At 42.0% G+C, this 19,528-nt stretch overlaps 1 protein-coding gene across 2 annotated transcripts in view; it reads left to right on the forward strand.

Moving 5' to 3' along the window:
- LOC145520508 (uncharacterized) overlaps positions 1–19,528 on the forward strand; it is a 165,607-nt gene that overhangs the window by 138,310 nt on the left and 7,769 nt on the right. The window contains exon 7 of one of the 2 annotated variants that reach the window (XR_014064525.1): positions 4,920–5,083. Coding sequence is in view for 1 of the 2 variants with exons in the window: in XM_081527049.1 (XP_081383175.1) it covers positions 4,920–5,051 (132 nt within the window). In the remaining variant the exon portion in view is untranslated. Of the gene's footprint in view, positions 1–4,919; positions 5,084–19,528 lie in introns of those variants that run through there. The other variant, XM_081527049.1, reaches the window with a different exon arrangement.

Here is a 19,528-nt window from a genome sequence, read left to right on the forward strand (position 1 = left end):
AAAACTATTCATCTCACTGAAGAGTGGGCAGATGATAAGTCAAAGAATAAAGGCCAGAATTTGGAAAGCTGCTAAGAGCTAAATAACGCACAAACTTTTTGTTTCATCATTGTTTTCTCCACTGAATTCTCCACCATTTATGTTTGGTTTGGGCTCCTTCCAATAAGGTTTAGAAAGGTCTGCAGCCAGTTCTAAAGGCTAAGTCTGGGAACTTCCCTAGTGGTCCAGTGGCTAAGACCCTGAGCTCCCAATGCAGGGGGCCTCGGGTCAATCCCTGGCCAGGGAACTAGATCCCTCATGCTGCAACTAAGACCTGGCACAGGCAAATAAAAAAAACGAGTAAATATTTTTTAAAATGCTAAGACTGAGCTGTACATGCGAAGATTGATGTTCAGTGTACATTTGGTGAAACAGTCTTGTTGTCTATGGAAATACACCGAGATGTTACAATCAATCCACTTAGGCCCTCGGCATGAGTGGAGGAATGTGAAAAACCGAGTCACCTGAGAAGAAATTCAGTTTACTTTGAACACAATTGCATAACCTTACCACCCCCTAACAGTGCTCATCTGAGGAAGACACTGTTTTTTTTTAGTTTTTAGAGATGACTCAAAGAGGACTGATGGCACTTACCTTTCACAAAATGCAGAACTTGATTTGCTCTTTTGCAATAATTATATCCCTTCACTAGGGTAATGGTTACCATAAATAGCATAATCTTAGAACTGTCATTATTATCAAATATTTATCGAGTCTTCCTTCCCTGCATGCGTAGATAGTAGAGATTTATAGAGTTGATTAGAAACAGCCAGTGTTCTCAATAGTTCATGAGAAATGATTCAGAAGAATACAAAAGACACAATTCTCTTGAAGCTAGGAATAGCCTGATCTCTTCTTCTGTGGGTCTCATCTCTCGTTGTCCTTCTGGGGCGTCCTGTCCTAAATGTATGCTCCCAAAAGTCAGTGCCTGAGACAAGATTTTGGGTACAAGCCATTTATTCGGGACGCAATCACAGAAGCACAGAAAGAGGTGGGAAGTGAGACAGTGAAAGGAGGAAAACCAATAAAGGGTCTGCTCACAAGGATGTTGCTGCTGTTGGCAACTGAGTTTCCGTCCTTCTGGGGAACCACTAGTGCCTGCACAGAACACATCTCAGAACTGTCCCTTCTCCCAAAGGGATAAAGAGATGTGGACATTCATCCTCCAGCTCTTGTCCCTATGTGGGTGAAGGTTGCTATTGGGGCACCCTCCTCACCAGGCCCCACACATCCCACTGGCAGAGAGATGCAGGCAAGGGGGAGCTTTGTGCGGGTAGAGGGATTTTCCACGGGAGCAGCAGACCACCTCTGGGGGAGGGGGAAGTGAGTGGGCTGTTTATAGCACCTGCCACATCTCCTTTTCTCATTTGGTAAAAGTTAGTTCTGGACCAAAGCCATCATCAGAATACCAAGGATTCAAAACTTTCTAACATTATCTGAAGGCACCCTATACTTCTCTTGTACTAAAAACTATGCTGTATCTACTTGAGTTCTGAATAACTTTTTCCAGTGTTGAATAGCCTAAAAATTAGTACTTATACCTGGATTATTTTTTTATCACAAGTGTAGTACATTGGCATTTTTCTTGCCAGCGTTTTTTTCTGATAGGGCAATGGCTACCTAAGAAATTCTCACCTCAGAGACTTCCCTGGTGGTCCAGTGGTTAAGAATCTGCCTTGCAATGCATGAGACCCAGGTTCCATCCCTGGTCGGGGAACTAAGATCCCACATCCTGTGGGGCAACTACTGAACCTGTGCACTCTGGAGCGTGTGTGCCAAAACTAGAGAGAGAAGCCCCCCGTACCACAGTGAAGAGCCCCCGCACCCCAGTAAGAGCCTGCGTGCTGCAACCAAGACCCAATGCAGCCAAACAAATATTTTTTTAAAAAAAGAGAAAAAAAGAAATTTCCATCTTATATAAAAAGACAATTTTCTCAAAAGAATCAAAGTGAAATCTGTACCAACCAAAATAGTAGACACTTCAATGTCACCAGGCAAGTACATATTATATTTCTGAGGTTATAGCCATGCCAAAAAGGTTCAGTTAAATTCTATTTTAAGGGACTGACTTCAACAAAATCTATCTTTAGAGGTTGTCTTCATGTCAGGGAATAGCCAGATTGAAGGTTCCCCCCGATTTCTTAAAAGGTTGTGTGGGTGACCTAAAGATACAGTGCATTTTAAGTGAGCAGAGGCAAGTGAGCGCAGGGGCATGACCAACCAACATGCATATCATCACATCCTTCTGAAAATGAGCTGAAGCAAAAGTGCATTAAGCAAAGAAGCACGAGCAAACATAGATGGTGGCCTTTTACAGACACTTACGAGGAAAGACTGAGTCAGAGCAGGTGGAAGAGGCAGAAAGAAGGGAGATGAGACAAATCAAGACAATGCTGTTTTAACACACAGGCTTCCAGCCAGAAACCCAGGGCACACTGAAGCAGAAATGTGGAGAGAGTTTAAGAAATATATTATTTACCTAAGTGTGGGCAGGTAAAGGGAAACCACCATTGGGTGGTGTAATATTCAGGGCCAGCGACGGCAGGGAGGAGGTTCAGAATCCAGAGGCGCAGGGAGTAAGAGAGGTTACCAGAAATCAGAGGGGAGAAGGCCACGTGGCAGGAGCTGTGAAAGGAGGCCAGGGAAACAGACACCCCAACCTCCCTGCCTGCACTCACCGATGGACAACCCCAGCTAGAAGGCAGAGCGCGGGGACCACGGGATGTCAACCATCCACGTCGTCCACCAGGAGCAAAGGGGACGTGGAGAGCAGGTTCGGAGGACGAGAGGAGGTATCCAGTGTGACTAGCATACAAAAGGACCTGGCTTCGTTCCTACGCCAGGTGAACAAGAGAGATCACCCCTGGGTTGTCTGCAGTAGTCCTGACACTGACTTGAGGGAAGGCAAGTACAAGGTCACCGTCTCAGTAGGCAGTCAAGTGTTCCCTAATATCGGGCGTGAGAGAAAGGTGGCAAGAGTCTAAAACGTTAGGATGCCATTTATAATCCTAAGGAGGATGTGTAGCTCCCAAGTCCCATTAATTCATGACAGATTCAGAGAGGAGAGTCCTCATAATCATAAATCAGCCGCATCCCCCGACACACCTAGACTTGCGTAGCATTTGACCTTGTGCTTCACAAGCTTTAGGGGTCTCCGTGGTGCTCCCACACATAATTGCATTAGCCCGGTAGCCACTGCTCACCAAGCCCTTGGGGAAAGGAATGAAGTTCTGAACACGCCTCAAGTTGAATACATTTTTTTAATGCTCGTAAGTGTGCACCCACTGTGCTCCCATTTCCGGAGCTTGGCCTCGTGGCTGTGTCAGCATCCGTGGTGAGGAGATGGGCAACGGCGGACTCGCCAGAGCTCTCCTCGTCGCTGTGTTTTGCAGCAACTTTTCTCTGAGCTGCTTCCGAAAATCCTACGCGCATGCGCTTTGGGAGGCAGCCGTGATCCTAAACCTCGGAGAGCCGGAGAGCCGGGGAAAACTTGGACTGTGACGGCAATTTCCCTTGCTTGAGAGGAACTCTCTGTGAGATAAGAAATTGAGCACTCCTTTCTCCTCAGCCATATGGTGCTGTGGTATAATTTAAATTCAAAAATCCGGATTTCATAGCCTGAGAATTGCAGTTGGTAGACACTCCTAATCACTTTACTGATATAAGTAGGGACAGAGACGCATAACAATTTAAGTGAAAACCGTGCTTTCAGAATCTGATAGGAAAAAAACCTCCAAACCTAATGTTTTGGATTGTCTGCTTCAAAGGAAAGACCTAGAAAAAGAGATGCCAAGGGAATAGGCTGGGCAAATTGATTCTATTAGCAAAGTTACTTTAAAAAAAAAAAAGCTGGATCGCTGACCAACTGTTTGGAATCCTTTAAAACAAGATCTATTATGGCAGGGTTCTCAGATCAACAGAAAGCAATCCATTAAGCTCTAATTCTCACAGATGCTGTTAATGTTAATAAAAGTCAAAATTGAGGAAGAGAATGTGGGTATGCAGCCTAGACATTGGACAGAGGAGGTTTTACTAAATAGGGAAAGAATTCCAAGGAACATTTGCTAAAAATAAGTAAAAATACCTAGAATAGGTTGAGCTGAGATTTACAGCTTATGAGTCTTAGTAGAGATTTACAAGCCAACGTATTTTTAATTTTTTAATCCAATCCCAAAAAAGGCAAGTTCTAAGAAATATCAGCAGCTCCCTCTCCTTTAGGCTGAAAGGAAATAGAGCATGGAGATGCATAATTTGACCCTTAGGAGATATGAGGGAAAATTCAGTTGCCTTTCTGAGTAACTGTGAGGGGAATGGAGAGCTTGAGAGAACAAAGAAATACAGGTGATCTTACATGCTGTTTGGGGGAATCCTCCTTTCTGTACCAGTCGAGATTTTTTTTTCAGTTAAAAAAGAATGAGAAAGAAGGAAGAAAAACAGAAATGAAGGAATGAAGAAGGGAGGGAATAAGGAAAGAAGGGAGAGTTATTAGCTTAAGTAGCAGGGGTATTTTGGCTTCAGGTACAGCTTGATCCAGGGGTTCAAAGCTATCACTGAGACAAGATTGATTTAGTTTCATCTTTCAACTCTGCCTGCTCCTTCAGAGCAGACTCTATTTATAGTCAGGCTCTCCATTGGTGGAGGGAGCAGCAGAGAAAGCTCATTGTCCACCCACAGCTGTTTCCCCTTTGCGTCCTTCATCATAAAACCTCTCACCTGTGGCTGGAAACAGCCTCCTGAGGTAAAGACCACATTTCCATGCCTCTGTTGCAGTTAAGCATGGTGGTGTGGCCATTGGCATACAAGTGGAAGAAGCGTCATGAGCAATTTTCAGAAAGTTGTCCTTGAAGGATCCCTCTTCACCATCTTCCTTTTCCCTACAGCCTGGAAACTCAAGCATCTGTCTGGAACCATCCGTGTTATCAAGAACGACAGAGCAAGAGAGAAACCATGCTCTGCTGGCCATGGAGCCACCACACAGCCTCCCTGAATTGCTTACTGCAGACTTCATTCATGTAAGAAAAAATACACCTCTATCTTATTTAAATTATTGTAAATGTGAGGTTTCTGTCTCTGAGCAAAACCTAATATTAATTAACATGGATGGCAGAATGCTTACCATGTTCCAGGCTTATCTCCTGTGGGGTAAAGCTCTGCAGGATACTACGCCTGCCTCTTCCTCAAAAACACTAAGATGCAACTGAGCATCTCCATGGCTCTGATCAGGATGGGCCAATTCCTGAGCTGATCGCTGTGACCCAGGGCTCTGAAAGATTTTGCAGCCACATCCACCACTAGAGTTGGGGTGCATTACTCTCCATCTGTATCACTCTGGCTAAGATTCAACGAGGTTTCCAGAGGGCAAGCAATAAATGTTCAGTATCTTCCCAAGCCAGAATCTTCCCCTTAATTTTCCAGTTTCTGTCAAAGATGTGATCGTTCCTCTAGGCTCACAACCTTTTATAGCTAATCTGTTACCTCTTTTTTTTTAATTGAAATATAGTTGATCTACAATGTTGTGTTAGTTTCAGGTATACAGCAAAGTGATTTACTTAAACTTACATATTTATCTTTTTGTTGAGACTCTTTCCCCTTACAGGTTATTACAGAACATTGAGTACAGTTCCCTGCGCTATACAGTGGGTACTTATTAATTATCTATTTTATATATAGTAGAGTGTATATGTTAGTCCCAAACTCCTAATTTATCCCTCCCCATTATTTTTTTTAAGTTTTCATTATTTTTTTTTATTTTATTGGATTATAGTTGATTTACAACATCATGTTAGTTTCAGGTATACAGCTAAGTGAATCGATTATACATATACACATATCCGTTGCTTTCTTAGATTCTTTTCCCATATAGGTTATTACAGAATATTGAACAGAGTTTCCTGTGCTATATAGTAGGTCCTTTTTAGTTATCTATTTTATATACATGTAGCACTGTGTATGTGTCAATCCCAATCTTCCAATTTATCCCCCCTGCCACTGGTAACCATAAATTTGTTTTCTACATCTGTGACTCATTTGTTTTGTAATTAAGTTCATAAGTTCATTTGTACCATTTTTTTAGATTCCACATAAAAGCAATATCAAATGATTTTTGTCTTTCTCTGTCTTCTCATCATTTCTTGAGGTGGTCTCTTATGCTTGCTATGTCTCTTCACCAACATCTCTCAGGAAATGAAAACAGAGGGGCAGAGACAAGAGACATGTGATGATTCAGTAGGCTAAAGTTTGCAGGGAGGGTAAATGATATGTATGTATCCCCAGTTATCTGAGAAAAATATTTTAATAATTGTTAAAAACACAATGGTCTCGCATATAGGGTCGTCTTTACCATCTTGGCTGATTCATGTCAATGTACGGCAAAAACCACCACAATATTGTAATTAGCATCCAATTAAAATAAATAAATAAATTTTAATAAAGTAAAAAAAAAAAAACACACACACAATGGTCAATAGTACACACAGCAATAAAAAAGCGGCTCAGTATCCTAAAGTGCCAAGGTTATGAAGGACAAGAGGACTGTGTAATTGCCACAGATAAGAAGTGTGACCACCACGGAGGACCAAGCGCACGTCAATAATCATGATCCCCAGCCCCTGGTAGTAACACCCTTGTGGAACCACCCTGCCCCCCGCCTTGACTGTTTCTGACCAACAGAATCTGGCAATGGTGATGGATGTCATCGTCCCTGTGATGGTGTCATATTAGATAAGGGTCCATGTTGCTGGCAGACCCGCTCGAGAGAGTTCTTCCAGCCACCTTTGGAGAAGTGGCCATTTGGGAGACCCACACAAAGGCTGAGAGTAGCCTTCAGCCAGCAGCCAGCAAGAAGCCAGGGCCCTCAGTCCTACAGTCTCAGGGAAATGGACTGCAGCACGCCAGGCCTCCCCGTCCATCTCCAAATCCCCATCGCAAACTCATGTCTGTTGAGTCGGTGATGCCATCCAACCATCTCATCCTCTGTCATCTCCTTCTCCTCCTACCCTCAATCTTTCCCAGCATCGGGGTCTTTTCAAATGAGTCAGTTCTTCGCATCAGGTGGCCAAAGGATTGGAGTCTCAGCTTTAGCATCAGTCCTTCCAATGAATATTCAGGACTGATTTTCTTTAGGATGGACTGGTTGGGTCTCCTTGCAGTCCAAGGGACTCTCAAGAGTCTTCTCCAACACCACAGTTCAAAAGCATCAATTCTTTGGTGCTCAGCTTTCTTTATAGTCCAACTCTCACATCCATACATGACTACTGGAAAAACCATAGCTTTGACTAGAGGGGCCTTTGTGGGCAAAGTAATGTCTCTGCTTTCTAATATGCTGTCTAGGTTGGCCATAGCTTTTCTTCCAAGGAGCAAGTGTCTTTTAATTTCATGGCTGCAGTCACCATCTGCAGTGATTTTAGAGCCCAAAAAGCTAAAGTCTGCCACTGTTTCCACTGTTTCTCCATCTATTTGCCATGAAGTGATGGGACCAAATACCATAATCTTACTTTTCTGAATGTTGAGCTTTAAGGCAACTTTTTCACTCTCCTCTTTCACTTTCATCAAGAGGCTCTTTAGGTCTTCTTTGCTTTCTGCCATAAGGGTGGTGTTGTCTGCATATCTGAGGTTATTGATATTTCTCCCAGCAATCTTGATTCCAGCTTGTGCTTCATCCAGCCCAGCATTTCTCATGATATACTCTGCATGTAAGTTAAATAAGCAGGGTGACAATATACAGACTTGACGTACTCCTTTCCCAATCTGGAACCAGTCTGTTGTTCCATGTCCAGTTCTAACTGTTGTTTCCTGACCTGCATACAGATTTCTCAAGAGGCAGGTCAGATAGTCTGGTATTCCCATCTCTTGAAGAATTTTCGAGTTTGTTGTGATCCACACAGTCAAAGGCTTTGGCATAGTCAATAAAGCAGAAATACATGTTTTTCTGGAACTCTCTTGCTTTTTTGATGATCCAACAGATGTAGGCAATTTCATCTCTGGTTCCTCTGCCTTTTCTATATCCAGCTTGAACATCTGGAAGTTCACCATTCATGTACTATGGAAGCCTGGCTTGGAGAATTTTGAGCATTACTTTGCTAGCGTGTGAGATGAGTGTAATTGTGTGGTAGTTTGAGCATTCTTTGGCATTGCCTTTCTTTGGGATTGAAATGAAGATTGACCTTTTCCAGTCCTGTGGCCACTGCTGAGTTTTCCAAATTTGCTGGTATATTGAATGCAGCACTTTTACAGCATCATCTTTTAGGATTTGAAATAGCTCAACTGGAATTCCATCACCTCCACTAGCTTTGTTCGTAGTGATGCTTCCTAAGGCCCACTTGACCTTGCATTCCAGTATGTCTGGCTCAAGGTGACTGATCACACCATTGTGATGATCTGTCGTGAAGATCTTTTTTGTATAGTTCTTCTGTGTATTCTTGCCACCTCTTCTTAATATCTTCTGCTTCTGTTAGGTCCGTATCATTTCTGTCCTTTATTGTGCCCATTTGTGAAAAACAAGCTTTGATTCTGCTTATTAGCAATAGTGGAAAAATAATAAAATGTTGACTAAGGTGGAAAAGAAAGCTATGGACAATGGGATACAACGATTCCCCCACTGCACAGGCTTGTCAGCTGTGTCAACAGCTGAGCTGCTTTGCTTCCCTCAGCAGACAGATTTCTTACCTTCAGTCAATTGATACATCACAGCTAGAGTTAGCTGTGGTTTTATTCTTAGTTACTACGATTATTTGAAAACGACATTATATGAGATCCTTCCCCTACTCTCCCTGCTCCCGAGAAGTCTCTCTTGCTTCTGTCTCTCCATAACTACATCACTTCTTTGCTTTCCTTTCTTCACCTCTTTGCTCTCTCTTCACATCTCTTCCTCACATAGTTTGAAATTTCTAAGGAAGGTTGAACAGGAACTACCAAGATAAGAGAAACAAAGTTACCTGATGTGTTATTATATTGTAAACACAAAACCCACCTCCACTTCTTTTTTAGTTGTACAGTGCTCAGAGTCAATCCAGAATTCATCACTTCCCTCTACTTAAATCTGTATGATGGCATCTCAGCCTAGGGTAAAATGTGCCCAAGATGTTTTACTTTCTTGACCTCAAGCATGTTTTATTACTTCAGAGGAAGTCATTTAAATTTTTTAGTAATTTTTTTTGGTGGCTCTAGCGGTAAAGAACCTGCCTGTCAATCCAGGAGATGTAGGAGATGCTGGTTTGATCCCTGGGTCAGGAAGACCCCCTGGAGGAGATCATGGCAACCCACTCCGGTATTCTTGCCTGGAGAGTCCCATGGACAGAGGAGCCTGGTTGCGCTACAGTCCATGGGATCACACAGAGTTGGACATGACTTAAGAGACTTAGCACTCACGTGTACAATTTTTAAAGGTTACTTTCCATTTGCAGTTATTACAAAATATTGGCTACATTCCCCATGTTGTACAATACATCCTTGGGCTTATGCGACACCCAATAGTTTGTGCCTCCCATTTCCCGATCCCTATATTGTCTCTCCTCCTTTCCCTCTTGTAACCACTAATTTGCACTCTATATCTATGAGTCTGCTTCTATTTTATTATATTCACTATGTGTTGTATTTTTTAGATTCTGCACACAAGTGCACAATATCATACAGTATTTGTCTTTATCTGACTTAATTCACTTAGCACAATGCCCTCCAGATCCATCCATGTTGCTACAAATGGCAAAATTTCATTCTTTTTAAGGCTAATATTCCATTGTAGATATATATCACCTCTTTCTTATCCCTTCATCTGTTGGTGGACACTTAGGTTGCTTCCATATGGTAGCTATTGTAAAGGGTGCTGCAATGAACACTGGGATGCATGTATCTTTTTGAATTAGTGTTTTTCAGAAAGCAAGTCACTTTTTAAAATATAGATCATGTATACACTTGGCAAAGGGAATTAATGTGGAGAACCAGAAACAGTTATTAAAAAACAGAAGAAAGAAAGAGAGAACGGAATTCATTCTTACAGCCTATTGTTTGGAAAATAAATAGCTCAACCTGAACCCAAACAAAACAAGAATAATAAATGTGCCATTGACTTTGTGGAAATGTCTTGTACCTGGTGGAGAGGAGCATAAATATTCATTGAATATGTTCCTTACATTTATCTTGGTCTGCAAAGTTAAAAACCTGTTAAACTTATTGAGACCTCTCAGGGCTATTTCTTGCTACTTTCTCTGAGTATCCTGAATTCCTGTGTAGGTCTTTTTTTCAATTAACTTTTATCGGCTTGTAGTTGCTTTACAATGTTGTGTGAGTTTCTGTTGTATATCAAAGTGAACCAGCTATAGATATACATGCATACCTTCAGTTTTGGATTTCTTTCCCATTCAGGTCACCACAGATCTTGAGTGGAGTTCCCTGAGCTACACAAGAGGCTCTCATGACTTATCTACTTTATACATAGCATCGATAGTGTATCTGTGTCAATCTCAACCTCCCAGTTCTTCCCATCCTCTCTTTCCCCCTTGGTATTCATACATTTGTTCTCTATGTCTCTATTTCTGCTTTGCAAATAAGATCATCTATACCATTTTTCTAGATTTCATTCATATGTGCTAATGTATGATATTTGTTTTTTTTCTCTTTCTGACTTACTTCACTCTCTATCCTCTGTAGATCTTATTTTTCTAGATTTCATTCATATGTGCTAATGTATGATATTTATTTTTTTCTCTTTCTGACTTACTTCACTCTCTATCCTGTGTAGATCTTAATCTCAACAAAATCCGGTCAGGGTTTACTGTGTAAACTGGGCTGACATGCTCTGCCTTTAAGATGCTTATTTATTTCTCTAAAACTATAAAACCTCTTCTTTTGAAGTAGAGATGGAACAAGGCATTCCCTACTACTAACGCAGAGGCACAAAACCATAATTATATGTAGAGTATAAAATAAATGTCTTTTATTCAAAGGGTACAGAGATGAATGGGGAAAATAGGGAAGAATTAAATCAACACCCTCAGTATACTCATAGAAGTTACTCATAGCTGCTCATGATTTTTGTTAAATTAATGTACAGCGAAGAAGACTCAAATGTCTTCTTTCAAAATTGCTTACTTTTTTAAAGTAAATTTTAAAGTGCACTTAGAGGCTTGAGTGTTTTCCTTATCTATGTGACACAGTCAGTGTGCAGATAATGAGTGCTCTGGAGGTAGGGAAAGTAAAACGTGAATTCAAGCAGAAATCAAGTTAGTTTTAAAGTTAAGGCTTCAGATTTGTTGGTATACCTGAATAACATTTCATTCTCACAAATGTCTGGGTTCTCAGTGGTGAAATGAAAGGGAGTTGAGTGCATCCGGGAGATGATGGCAGATGAGAGAAGGCTGCACTGGCAGGTCAGGCAAACTCCTGGGAGCTGGATTTTAGCCAGATTTTAGTCTCATGTCCCTGGTGAGGGCTGGAAGATGTAATCGTGCTGGTGAATCCTGCGCAGAGCCCCTGGGAAATCACAATCCCCATGGAGACTGTCCAGAAAAGAAGAAATAAAAGTTCAAGAAGTACTGGAGTTTTCTGAAATGTTATCTAGTCTCAGTAGCAAAGGAAAGATGGAATAGATTTCATGTGTGTGTGTGAAATGAGAGTAAGTTAAATGAAACCTGTATTTTTCGTCTATTTTTAATTCTTGATTCATGTATATGTAAGACTCTTTAAAACTATAATTCAAAATGATACATCCACCCCAATGTCATAACAGCACTGTTTATGGTAGCTAAGACATGGAAACAATCTAAATGTCCATTGAAGGGTGAATGGATAAATGAGATGTGGTACAGATCAATCCTGGGTGTTCATTGGAAGATCTGATGTTGAAGCTGAAACTCCAATACTTTGGCCACCTCATGCGAAGGGTTGACTCATTGGAAAAGACCCTAATGCTGGGTAGGATTGGGGGCGGGAGGAGAAGGGGACGACAGAGGATGAGATGGTTGGATGGCATCACCGACTCGATGAACATGGGTTTGGGTAGACTCCGGGAGTTGGTGATGGACAGAGAGGCCTGGCGTGCTGCAATTCATGGGGTCGCAGAGAGTCGGACACGACTGAGCGACTGAACTGAACTGAACATATATATACAATGAAATATTATCCTGCCATGAAAAAGAATGAAATGTTGCCTAGCAGCAATATAGATGGAGCTAGAGATGATCATACCAAGTGAAGTGAGTCAGACAAATACCATGTGATATCACGTCTCTGTGGAATCTAAAATATGACAAGTGAACTTCTGTGCAAAACAGAAACAGACTCACAGAGGGCGAAGGGATGGATTGGTAGTTTGGGATTAACAGATGCAAACCATTATATTTGTTTTTTTTTTTTTTTTTATAAATTTATTTATTTTAGTTGGGGGCTAATTACTTTACAATATTGTAATAGTTTTTGCCATACATTGACATGAATCAGCCATGAAACCATTATATTTGAATGAATGAACAACAAAGTCCTACTGTATAGCACAGGGAACTATATTCAGTATCCTGTGATAAATCATAATGGGAAAGAATATTAAAAAGAATGTATATATTTATGTATAATTAAATCACTTTGCTGTACAGCAGAAACTAACACAAGATTGTAAATCAACTACACTTCAAAATATAGATATAAAATTTTTTTTTTAAATAACAAGACCCTCCTGTCTGAGCACATTATGTTACGTAAAGTCCACATGAGAATGGACTCTCAAGAGTGAATTTCATGTGTGGTTTGTCCAGCATCTCTCTGCTTGACATTTTGTACTTTGTACGCACACACCCTCGCTTTTGCTGCTGAAGACCTTACAGCCCAACCACTTTCAACTGAATATGACCTCTGGGTTGTTTTTCCAAGAGTGGTTTGAGGTTTGCACTGTTATTCCCTCTTATGTGGTTTCCCTTTGTGACCCAGCGCACATGTGTCCACCAGCTCTGGCTGAAGTTAGATGCTGCAGCTGAAGCATAGTTTTCTTCAGTGGAAAGCAAAGTGGTTCAGTAATAATAATGACAAAATTTACTGAGCACCCACTGTATGAAGCTCAGTCCTAATGCTTCACTTCAACAAACTCATTTAATCTTGACAACCTTGCTATGTAGACCCTAGTATTAATATCATTATTATTCCCTTTAATAAGTGGATAAAACTGATACACAGACAGGTTGAGTAATTCACTCGAGGGTACACAGCCCATAAAAAGAGCCAGAATACAAACTCAGAAAGTCTGGTTCTAAGGCCCCCACTCTTAATCACTCCATTACTGCTACCTTTTCAGTTTTCTACATTTACTAGAAGAGAAATCATTTGCAACTGGTACATTAAAACAGTAAAATAAGGGGGTTCCCTGGGGGTCCAGCGGTTAGGACTCTGCGTTCTCACTGCTGAGGGCTCAGGTTCAAAACCTAGTTGGGGAACTAAATCGCACAAGACCCATGGCACGGTTAAAAAATAAAGAATTGGCAAGGGACTACTTTGATGGTCCAGGGGCTAAGACCCTGAGCTCCCAATGCAGGGGGCTTGGGTTTGATCCCTGGTCAGGGAACTAGATCTTCCATGCCACAACTAAAGATCCTGCATGCCACAGCTAAGACTAGGCCCAGCCAAATAAGTAAATAAAAAATAAAATTTAAAGAAAAAGGAATTGGCAATTAAAAAAAAAACAAGAAACAAACAAAAAACAGTGAAATAAGATATCAAGACAAAACATCTCCCCAGACCCCCACAACATTAGGGTCTAATGGCCAGATCACCTATTTTATAGTCCGGAAGAGTTTTGATTTTCTCTAGTTGTGAAGTTTGCTGCTCACTGGATAACCAAGGGCTCCCCTGAATGTTCTAAGCCCCTGGAAACATTTAAAGCCACGTGGCTAGTTCTGGCATAGGACGAAAGTACAGGTGATGCAGGCTACCTCTGGACGGAAAAACTTAATTCTTCAGTCCAGTAGTGGTCCTTCGGGTCTCTGTTCACCTCCGTGGTGATGGAGAAAACCACTCTGGTCTAGATGCTGTTGCTGCTGCTATTGCTAAGTCGCTTCAGTCGTGTCCAACTCTGTGCGACCCCAGAGACAGCAGCCCACCAGGCTCCGCCGTCCCTGGGATTCTCCAGGCAAGAACACCGGAGTGGGTTGCCATTTCCTTCTCCAGATGCTGTTGCTAAAGGTTGGTAAAGCCTCAGTTAGCCCAGTCTGTGAGTAATCGCACGACCCCCCCCACCCCGCCAAGCCCACTGGGTGAGGAATAAACCTTAGTTGTGTTCTAAGTTTAAGATCCTGTAATTTCAGTTTTTTGCATGCATGTGCTAGAGGAGAGAAAGTCACTTAAGGAAAAATGTTTTGATCAGCTAGGTTGTGATCAACTCTGGCTTCCCAAACAGAGTATCACAAACTGGGTAGCTACAAAAACAACTTCCATTTATTTTCTCACGGTTCTGGAGATTGGAAATCTAAGATCAAGGTGACAGAGGGGCTGGTTTTGGGTGAGCTCGCCCTCCTTGGGTGGCAGAAGGCTGCTTTCTCGCTGTGTCCACACGTGGCCTTTCCTCTGAGCACGAAGGACAGACAGAGAGAGATTACTAGTGTCTCTCCCCCTTCTTGTAAGGACACAGGTCATACTGGATTAAAGTCCTACCCTTATGATGTCATTTAATCTTAATTACCTCCTTGAAGGCCCTGTCTCCAAACACAGCCACAGTGGGGGTTAGGGCTTCAACATATGAATCGAGGAAGACACAGTTCAGTCCATAACAACGCACACAGGGAAACAAGAGCACAATACAAAGAATACAGACTATGTCTTCAAATATGCAAGGTTTAGGGTCAGACTTATCTGCCTACTGGAGTACCTAAGTTGTTTTCCATAGACGAATGTCTTACAGACCATCAGTTCAGTTCAGTTCAGATGCTCAGTCGTGCTTGATGAACGACCCCATGAACCGCAGCACGCCAGAGCTCCCTGTCCATCACCAACTCCCGGAGTTTACTCAAACTCATCTCCATTGAGTCGGTGATCCCATCCTACCATTCTCATCCTCTGTCGACCCCTTCTCCGCCCGCCTTCAATCTTTCCCAGCATCAGGGTCTGAATTTTCAAATGAGTCAGCTCTTCACATCAGGTGGCCAAAGGATCGGAATTTCAGAATCAGCATCATTCCTTCCAATGAATATTCAGGATTGATCTCCTTTAGGATGGACTGGTTTGATCTCCTTGCAGTCCAGGGGACTCTCAAGAGTCTTCTCCAACACCACAGTTCAAAAGCATCAATTCTTCAGTGCTCAGCTTTCTTCACTGTCCAACTCTCACATCCACACATGACCACTAGAAAATCCATAGCTTAGCTTTGACTAGACCATAACTTTCAGACCATAAAGCCCAAGAAAATCGTATTTTCTCAGCTATACTCCATCTTTCTACAGGTAGGCCAAATCCTTGGACCTGAAGGTGAGACACTGCTATTAATTTGTCAAATGTTTCAAGCCCCACATCATGGAGCACCGGGACCATTTCCTCACATAGCCAAGTCCTGACAGGGAAGATCACTCTATGTGCTGGATGTGACGGCACTGATGTTGTTATTGTTTAGTAGCTAAGTTGTGTCTGACTCTTGCAGCCCACCAGGCTCCTCTGACCATGGGATTTCCCAGGCAAGAATACTGGAGGGGTTGCCATTCCCTTCTCCAGGGGATCTTACCGACCCAGGGATCAAACCCGCATCTCCTGCATTGGCAGGCAGATTCTTTACTGCTGAGCCACCAGGGGAGCCCATGACAGCACTTTGGCCCCATCCAATTCCTGCATTCTTATTTGGATCAAAAGTCGTACTTCAAAATTCCATGGACGTGTTCAGGTTATCCTACATCAAGGACAGCATTCCTGGCCCTACCACATGGCCCAAGGATAAAGTGCTGAAGTCCTCGGCGTTTCACCAAACATACACTCGCTCTGTCTGGAACACAGCTGCCGACTGTGTCTCTTGGTGACATTCTTCCACCAGTCCTTCACCTTTGGCTTCATAGCTTTGCTTGGCCGCTGCCTGTACATTCAGGTCTTTTTTTTTTTTTTTAATCTAGCTGCATCCTTATTGGTGGAGAAGGCAATGGCACCCCACTCCAGTGCTCTTGCCTGGAAAATCCCACGGACGGAGGAGCCTGGTAGGCTGCAGTCCATGGGGTCGCGAAGAGTCGGACACCACTGAGCGACTTCACTTTCACTTTTCACTTTTGTGCATTGGAGAAGGACATGGCAACCCACTCCAGTGTTCTTGCCTGGAGAATCCCAGGGACGGCGGAGCCTGGTGGGCTGCCGTCTATGGGGTCGCACAGAGTCGGACACGACTGACGCGACTTAGCAGCAGCAGCAGCAGCAGCAGCCTTATTGGGCTTCCTCCCTTTCCTTGACCTCTCCCTCCCTTGACAGTTTCTCCCGAGGGCACTTCCTTAGTAAGTCACACACAAGCCCATCTCAGGGGCTTCTTCTGGGAAAACGGATCTAAAATGGATGTGCAAAGATTTCATGAGAAGCAGAAAGATGTTCAAGAGGGGGCACTGCAGTGGGAATTTGCTGTATGACTCGGGGAGCTCACACTGGGGCTCTGTAACAACCTAGAGGGGTGGGATGGGGTGGGAGGCGGGAGCGAGGTTCGAGAGGGAGGGGACGTATATATATGCATATGGCTGATTCCTGCTGATGGATGGCAGAAACCAACACAATCCTGTGAAGCAATCACCCTCCCATTAAAAAATAATTAAAAGGGGGGGGGGCACTAAGCCCCAGAGGAACGGGAGCCATAAGGAAGCCTGAGGAAGAGTCTTTGAGAACAAGAATAGTGAGTGTGTTAAAGAGTGAAGACAGGAAAGCAGTTACAATGGGAACCAAGACAGAATAATGGCGTCAGCTTATGGACAGGGTGCAAGGAAGATGACAAGCCATGCAACTGGCCCAGCAGAGTTTTGTTAAGACACCAGAATTGCTGTGCATCCCAAAATAACTTATTGTTTTCTTTGAGGTCTGGCTGTGCAGATGTAAAGGGGTCTTCCTGTCTCTCTTTTCCTCTCTGTACATCCTTTCAATAAATTCCATTACCCGGAACCCAAATACATCTCTGTTCTTTGAAAACTGAAACAGGCTAAGAAATCCACACTATCAGAAATAAAATGAACACCCTAATCATACATGCATCTATAATGCCTTAGGTATTCAGAATATTTTTACAATTAATATATCCCTTCAGCTCCTTTTAATTTTATTTTTATTATCCAAATTATAACATAGTTTTCAATTTTATAACTTCCAGCTAATGTGCCTTCCATTCTTCATTATGTCACTAATGTAATAACCAACAAAATCTCTTCTAATTCCTTAGTAAATGAGTTTGTTTTGTATAGTTATTAAGGGGAAGATATTTCTTCAGCAAAATAGTTATTGTATCTCACTTTAAAATTAAATATTTGAAATATGAACAATTTACAGTAGAAAGAAGTGGGGAGATTTTAAAAAATGAATACATAAATTCTGAAGCTCAATATATATTAAATTCTCTGGTTCAGCAAGAAAAAAGCCCTTATGTCAAGTTTTCCTGTTTTCTGGACACCTATAGGATGAAATAAACAGTATCTTCATATTATGTAAATTTTGAACTTCACTCTGACTTCTTTTATGCATGTGTGTGTGTGTGTGTGTGTGTGTGTGTGTGTGGTGTTCAGTCATTCCGTCGTATCTGACTCTTTGTGACCCCATGGACTGTAGCCTGCCAGGCTCCTCTGTCCGTGGGATTTTCTAGGCAAGAATACTGGAATGCATTGCCATTTCCTCCTCTAGGGGATCTTCCCAACCCAGGGGTTGGACCCACCTCTCCTGTGTCCCTTGCATTGGCAGAAAGATTCTTTACCACTGCACCACCTGGGAAGCCCCAACTTATTTTACATTAGAATATAATTTAACACATTCTTTTACAAATACAGTTATTGATTCTGTGATCACTTTACAATGTATATTAAAAAGTCCCCAATGTATAGGAACAGGTGATTACAGTACATTAGATCACTATGACCATAACTGAAATATATTTTTAAAAAATATTATTTACTAACCTAGAGAGCATATTAAAAAGCAAAGACATTACTTTGCCAACAAAGGTCTGTCCAGTCAAGGCTATGGTTTTTCCAGTAGTCATGTATGGATGTGAGAATTGGACTATAAAGAAAGCTGAGCGCTGAAGAATTGATGCTTTTCAATTGTAGTGTTGAAGACTCTTGAGAGTCCCTTGGACTACAAGGAGATCCAGTTAGTCCATCCTAAAGGAAATCAGTCCTGAATATTCACTGGAAGGACTGATGCTGAAGCTGAAACTTCAATCCTTTGGCCACCTGATGTGAAGAACTGACTCATTTGAAAAGACCCTGATGCTGGGAAAGATTGAAGGCAGGAGGAGAAGGGGACGGCAGAGGACGAGATGGTTGGATGGCATCACTGACTCAATGGAGATGAGTTTGAGTAAACTCCGGGAGTTGGTGATGGACAGGAAGGCCTGGCGTGCTGCAGTCCATGGGGTTGCAAAGAGTTGGACACAACTGAGCAACTGAACTGAACTGAACTGAAAGTAACCTATTTACTTGTCTGCTCCTATAAGGCTCTCAGGAAGAGGTGCACAATTTAGCTACATATCAGGAAAGCACAAAACTTCCTGACATTAAAATAAAATGAAACAACCACCTTTCTATCAGAGGAGGCAATTGCTAGCAGTTACTTTATCTTTAGAAATATTCTACCTGAATTTCTTAATGCACCATAAAAAATCCCTTCATTACTTCAAAGGTACTTTCATCAAGTACATGATTTAGAGTAGATAATCTACAGGATATGCTAAATTAAACAGTAAAAGAGTTTGGGGAATTTTTTTAGGAACAGATTTGCATGAATTCAATGTATATGACCTCATTTTCTGAGCAACCAGCAAATAAAACTATACATGTTAATGGTTTCCATAATATTGGAGCTACTATCATGATAAGTATGCTTAAAGATACACAATCAATGCTGGCAACTCTGCCTCATTGAGGATGTGAAAAGATTGCCTTAAACATAAAATCAGGTACCCTTAAGCTTTACTCATAAGGGAAATACAAATTAAAACCATGAGTTTGCATCTCACTAGTTGGCAAACAGACAACTGTTTCTTTTTATTATTTATTTATTTAGTTGTGCTGGGTCTTAGTTGTGGCATGCAGGATCTTTATTTGCAGCATTCAGGATCTAGTTCCCCAACCAGGGATCAAATTCAGGTCCCCTGCATTGGGAGCATGCAGTCTTAGCCACTGGACCACCAGGGAAGTCCCCAAGCCAACCCTTTCTCAGTGTACATTGTTGATGAGCCCTGGAAGGTGGGTCTCTCACGCTCTGGTAAGGCAATTGATTTGAGCCCATATAATGGACAATTTATCTACTGAAATTATAAATATTACAAATTTCCATAAGTTTATCCAATCAAAACACT

Source organism: Giraffa tippelskirchi, chromosome 9 (assembly GCF_054371585.1).
Source record: "Giraffa tippelskirchi isolate mGirTip1 chromosome 9, T2T-mGirTip1v1.2.pri, whole genome shotgun sequence".
Lineage (NCBI taxonomy): Eukaryota > Metazoa > Chordata > Mammalia > Artiodactyla > Giraffidae > Giraffa > Giraffa tippelskirchi.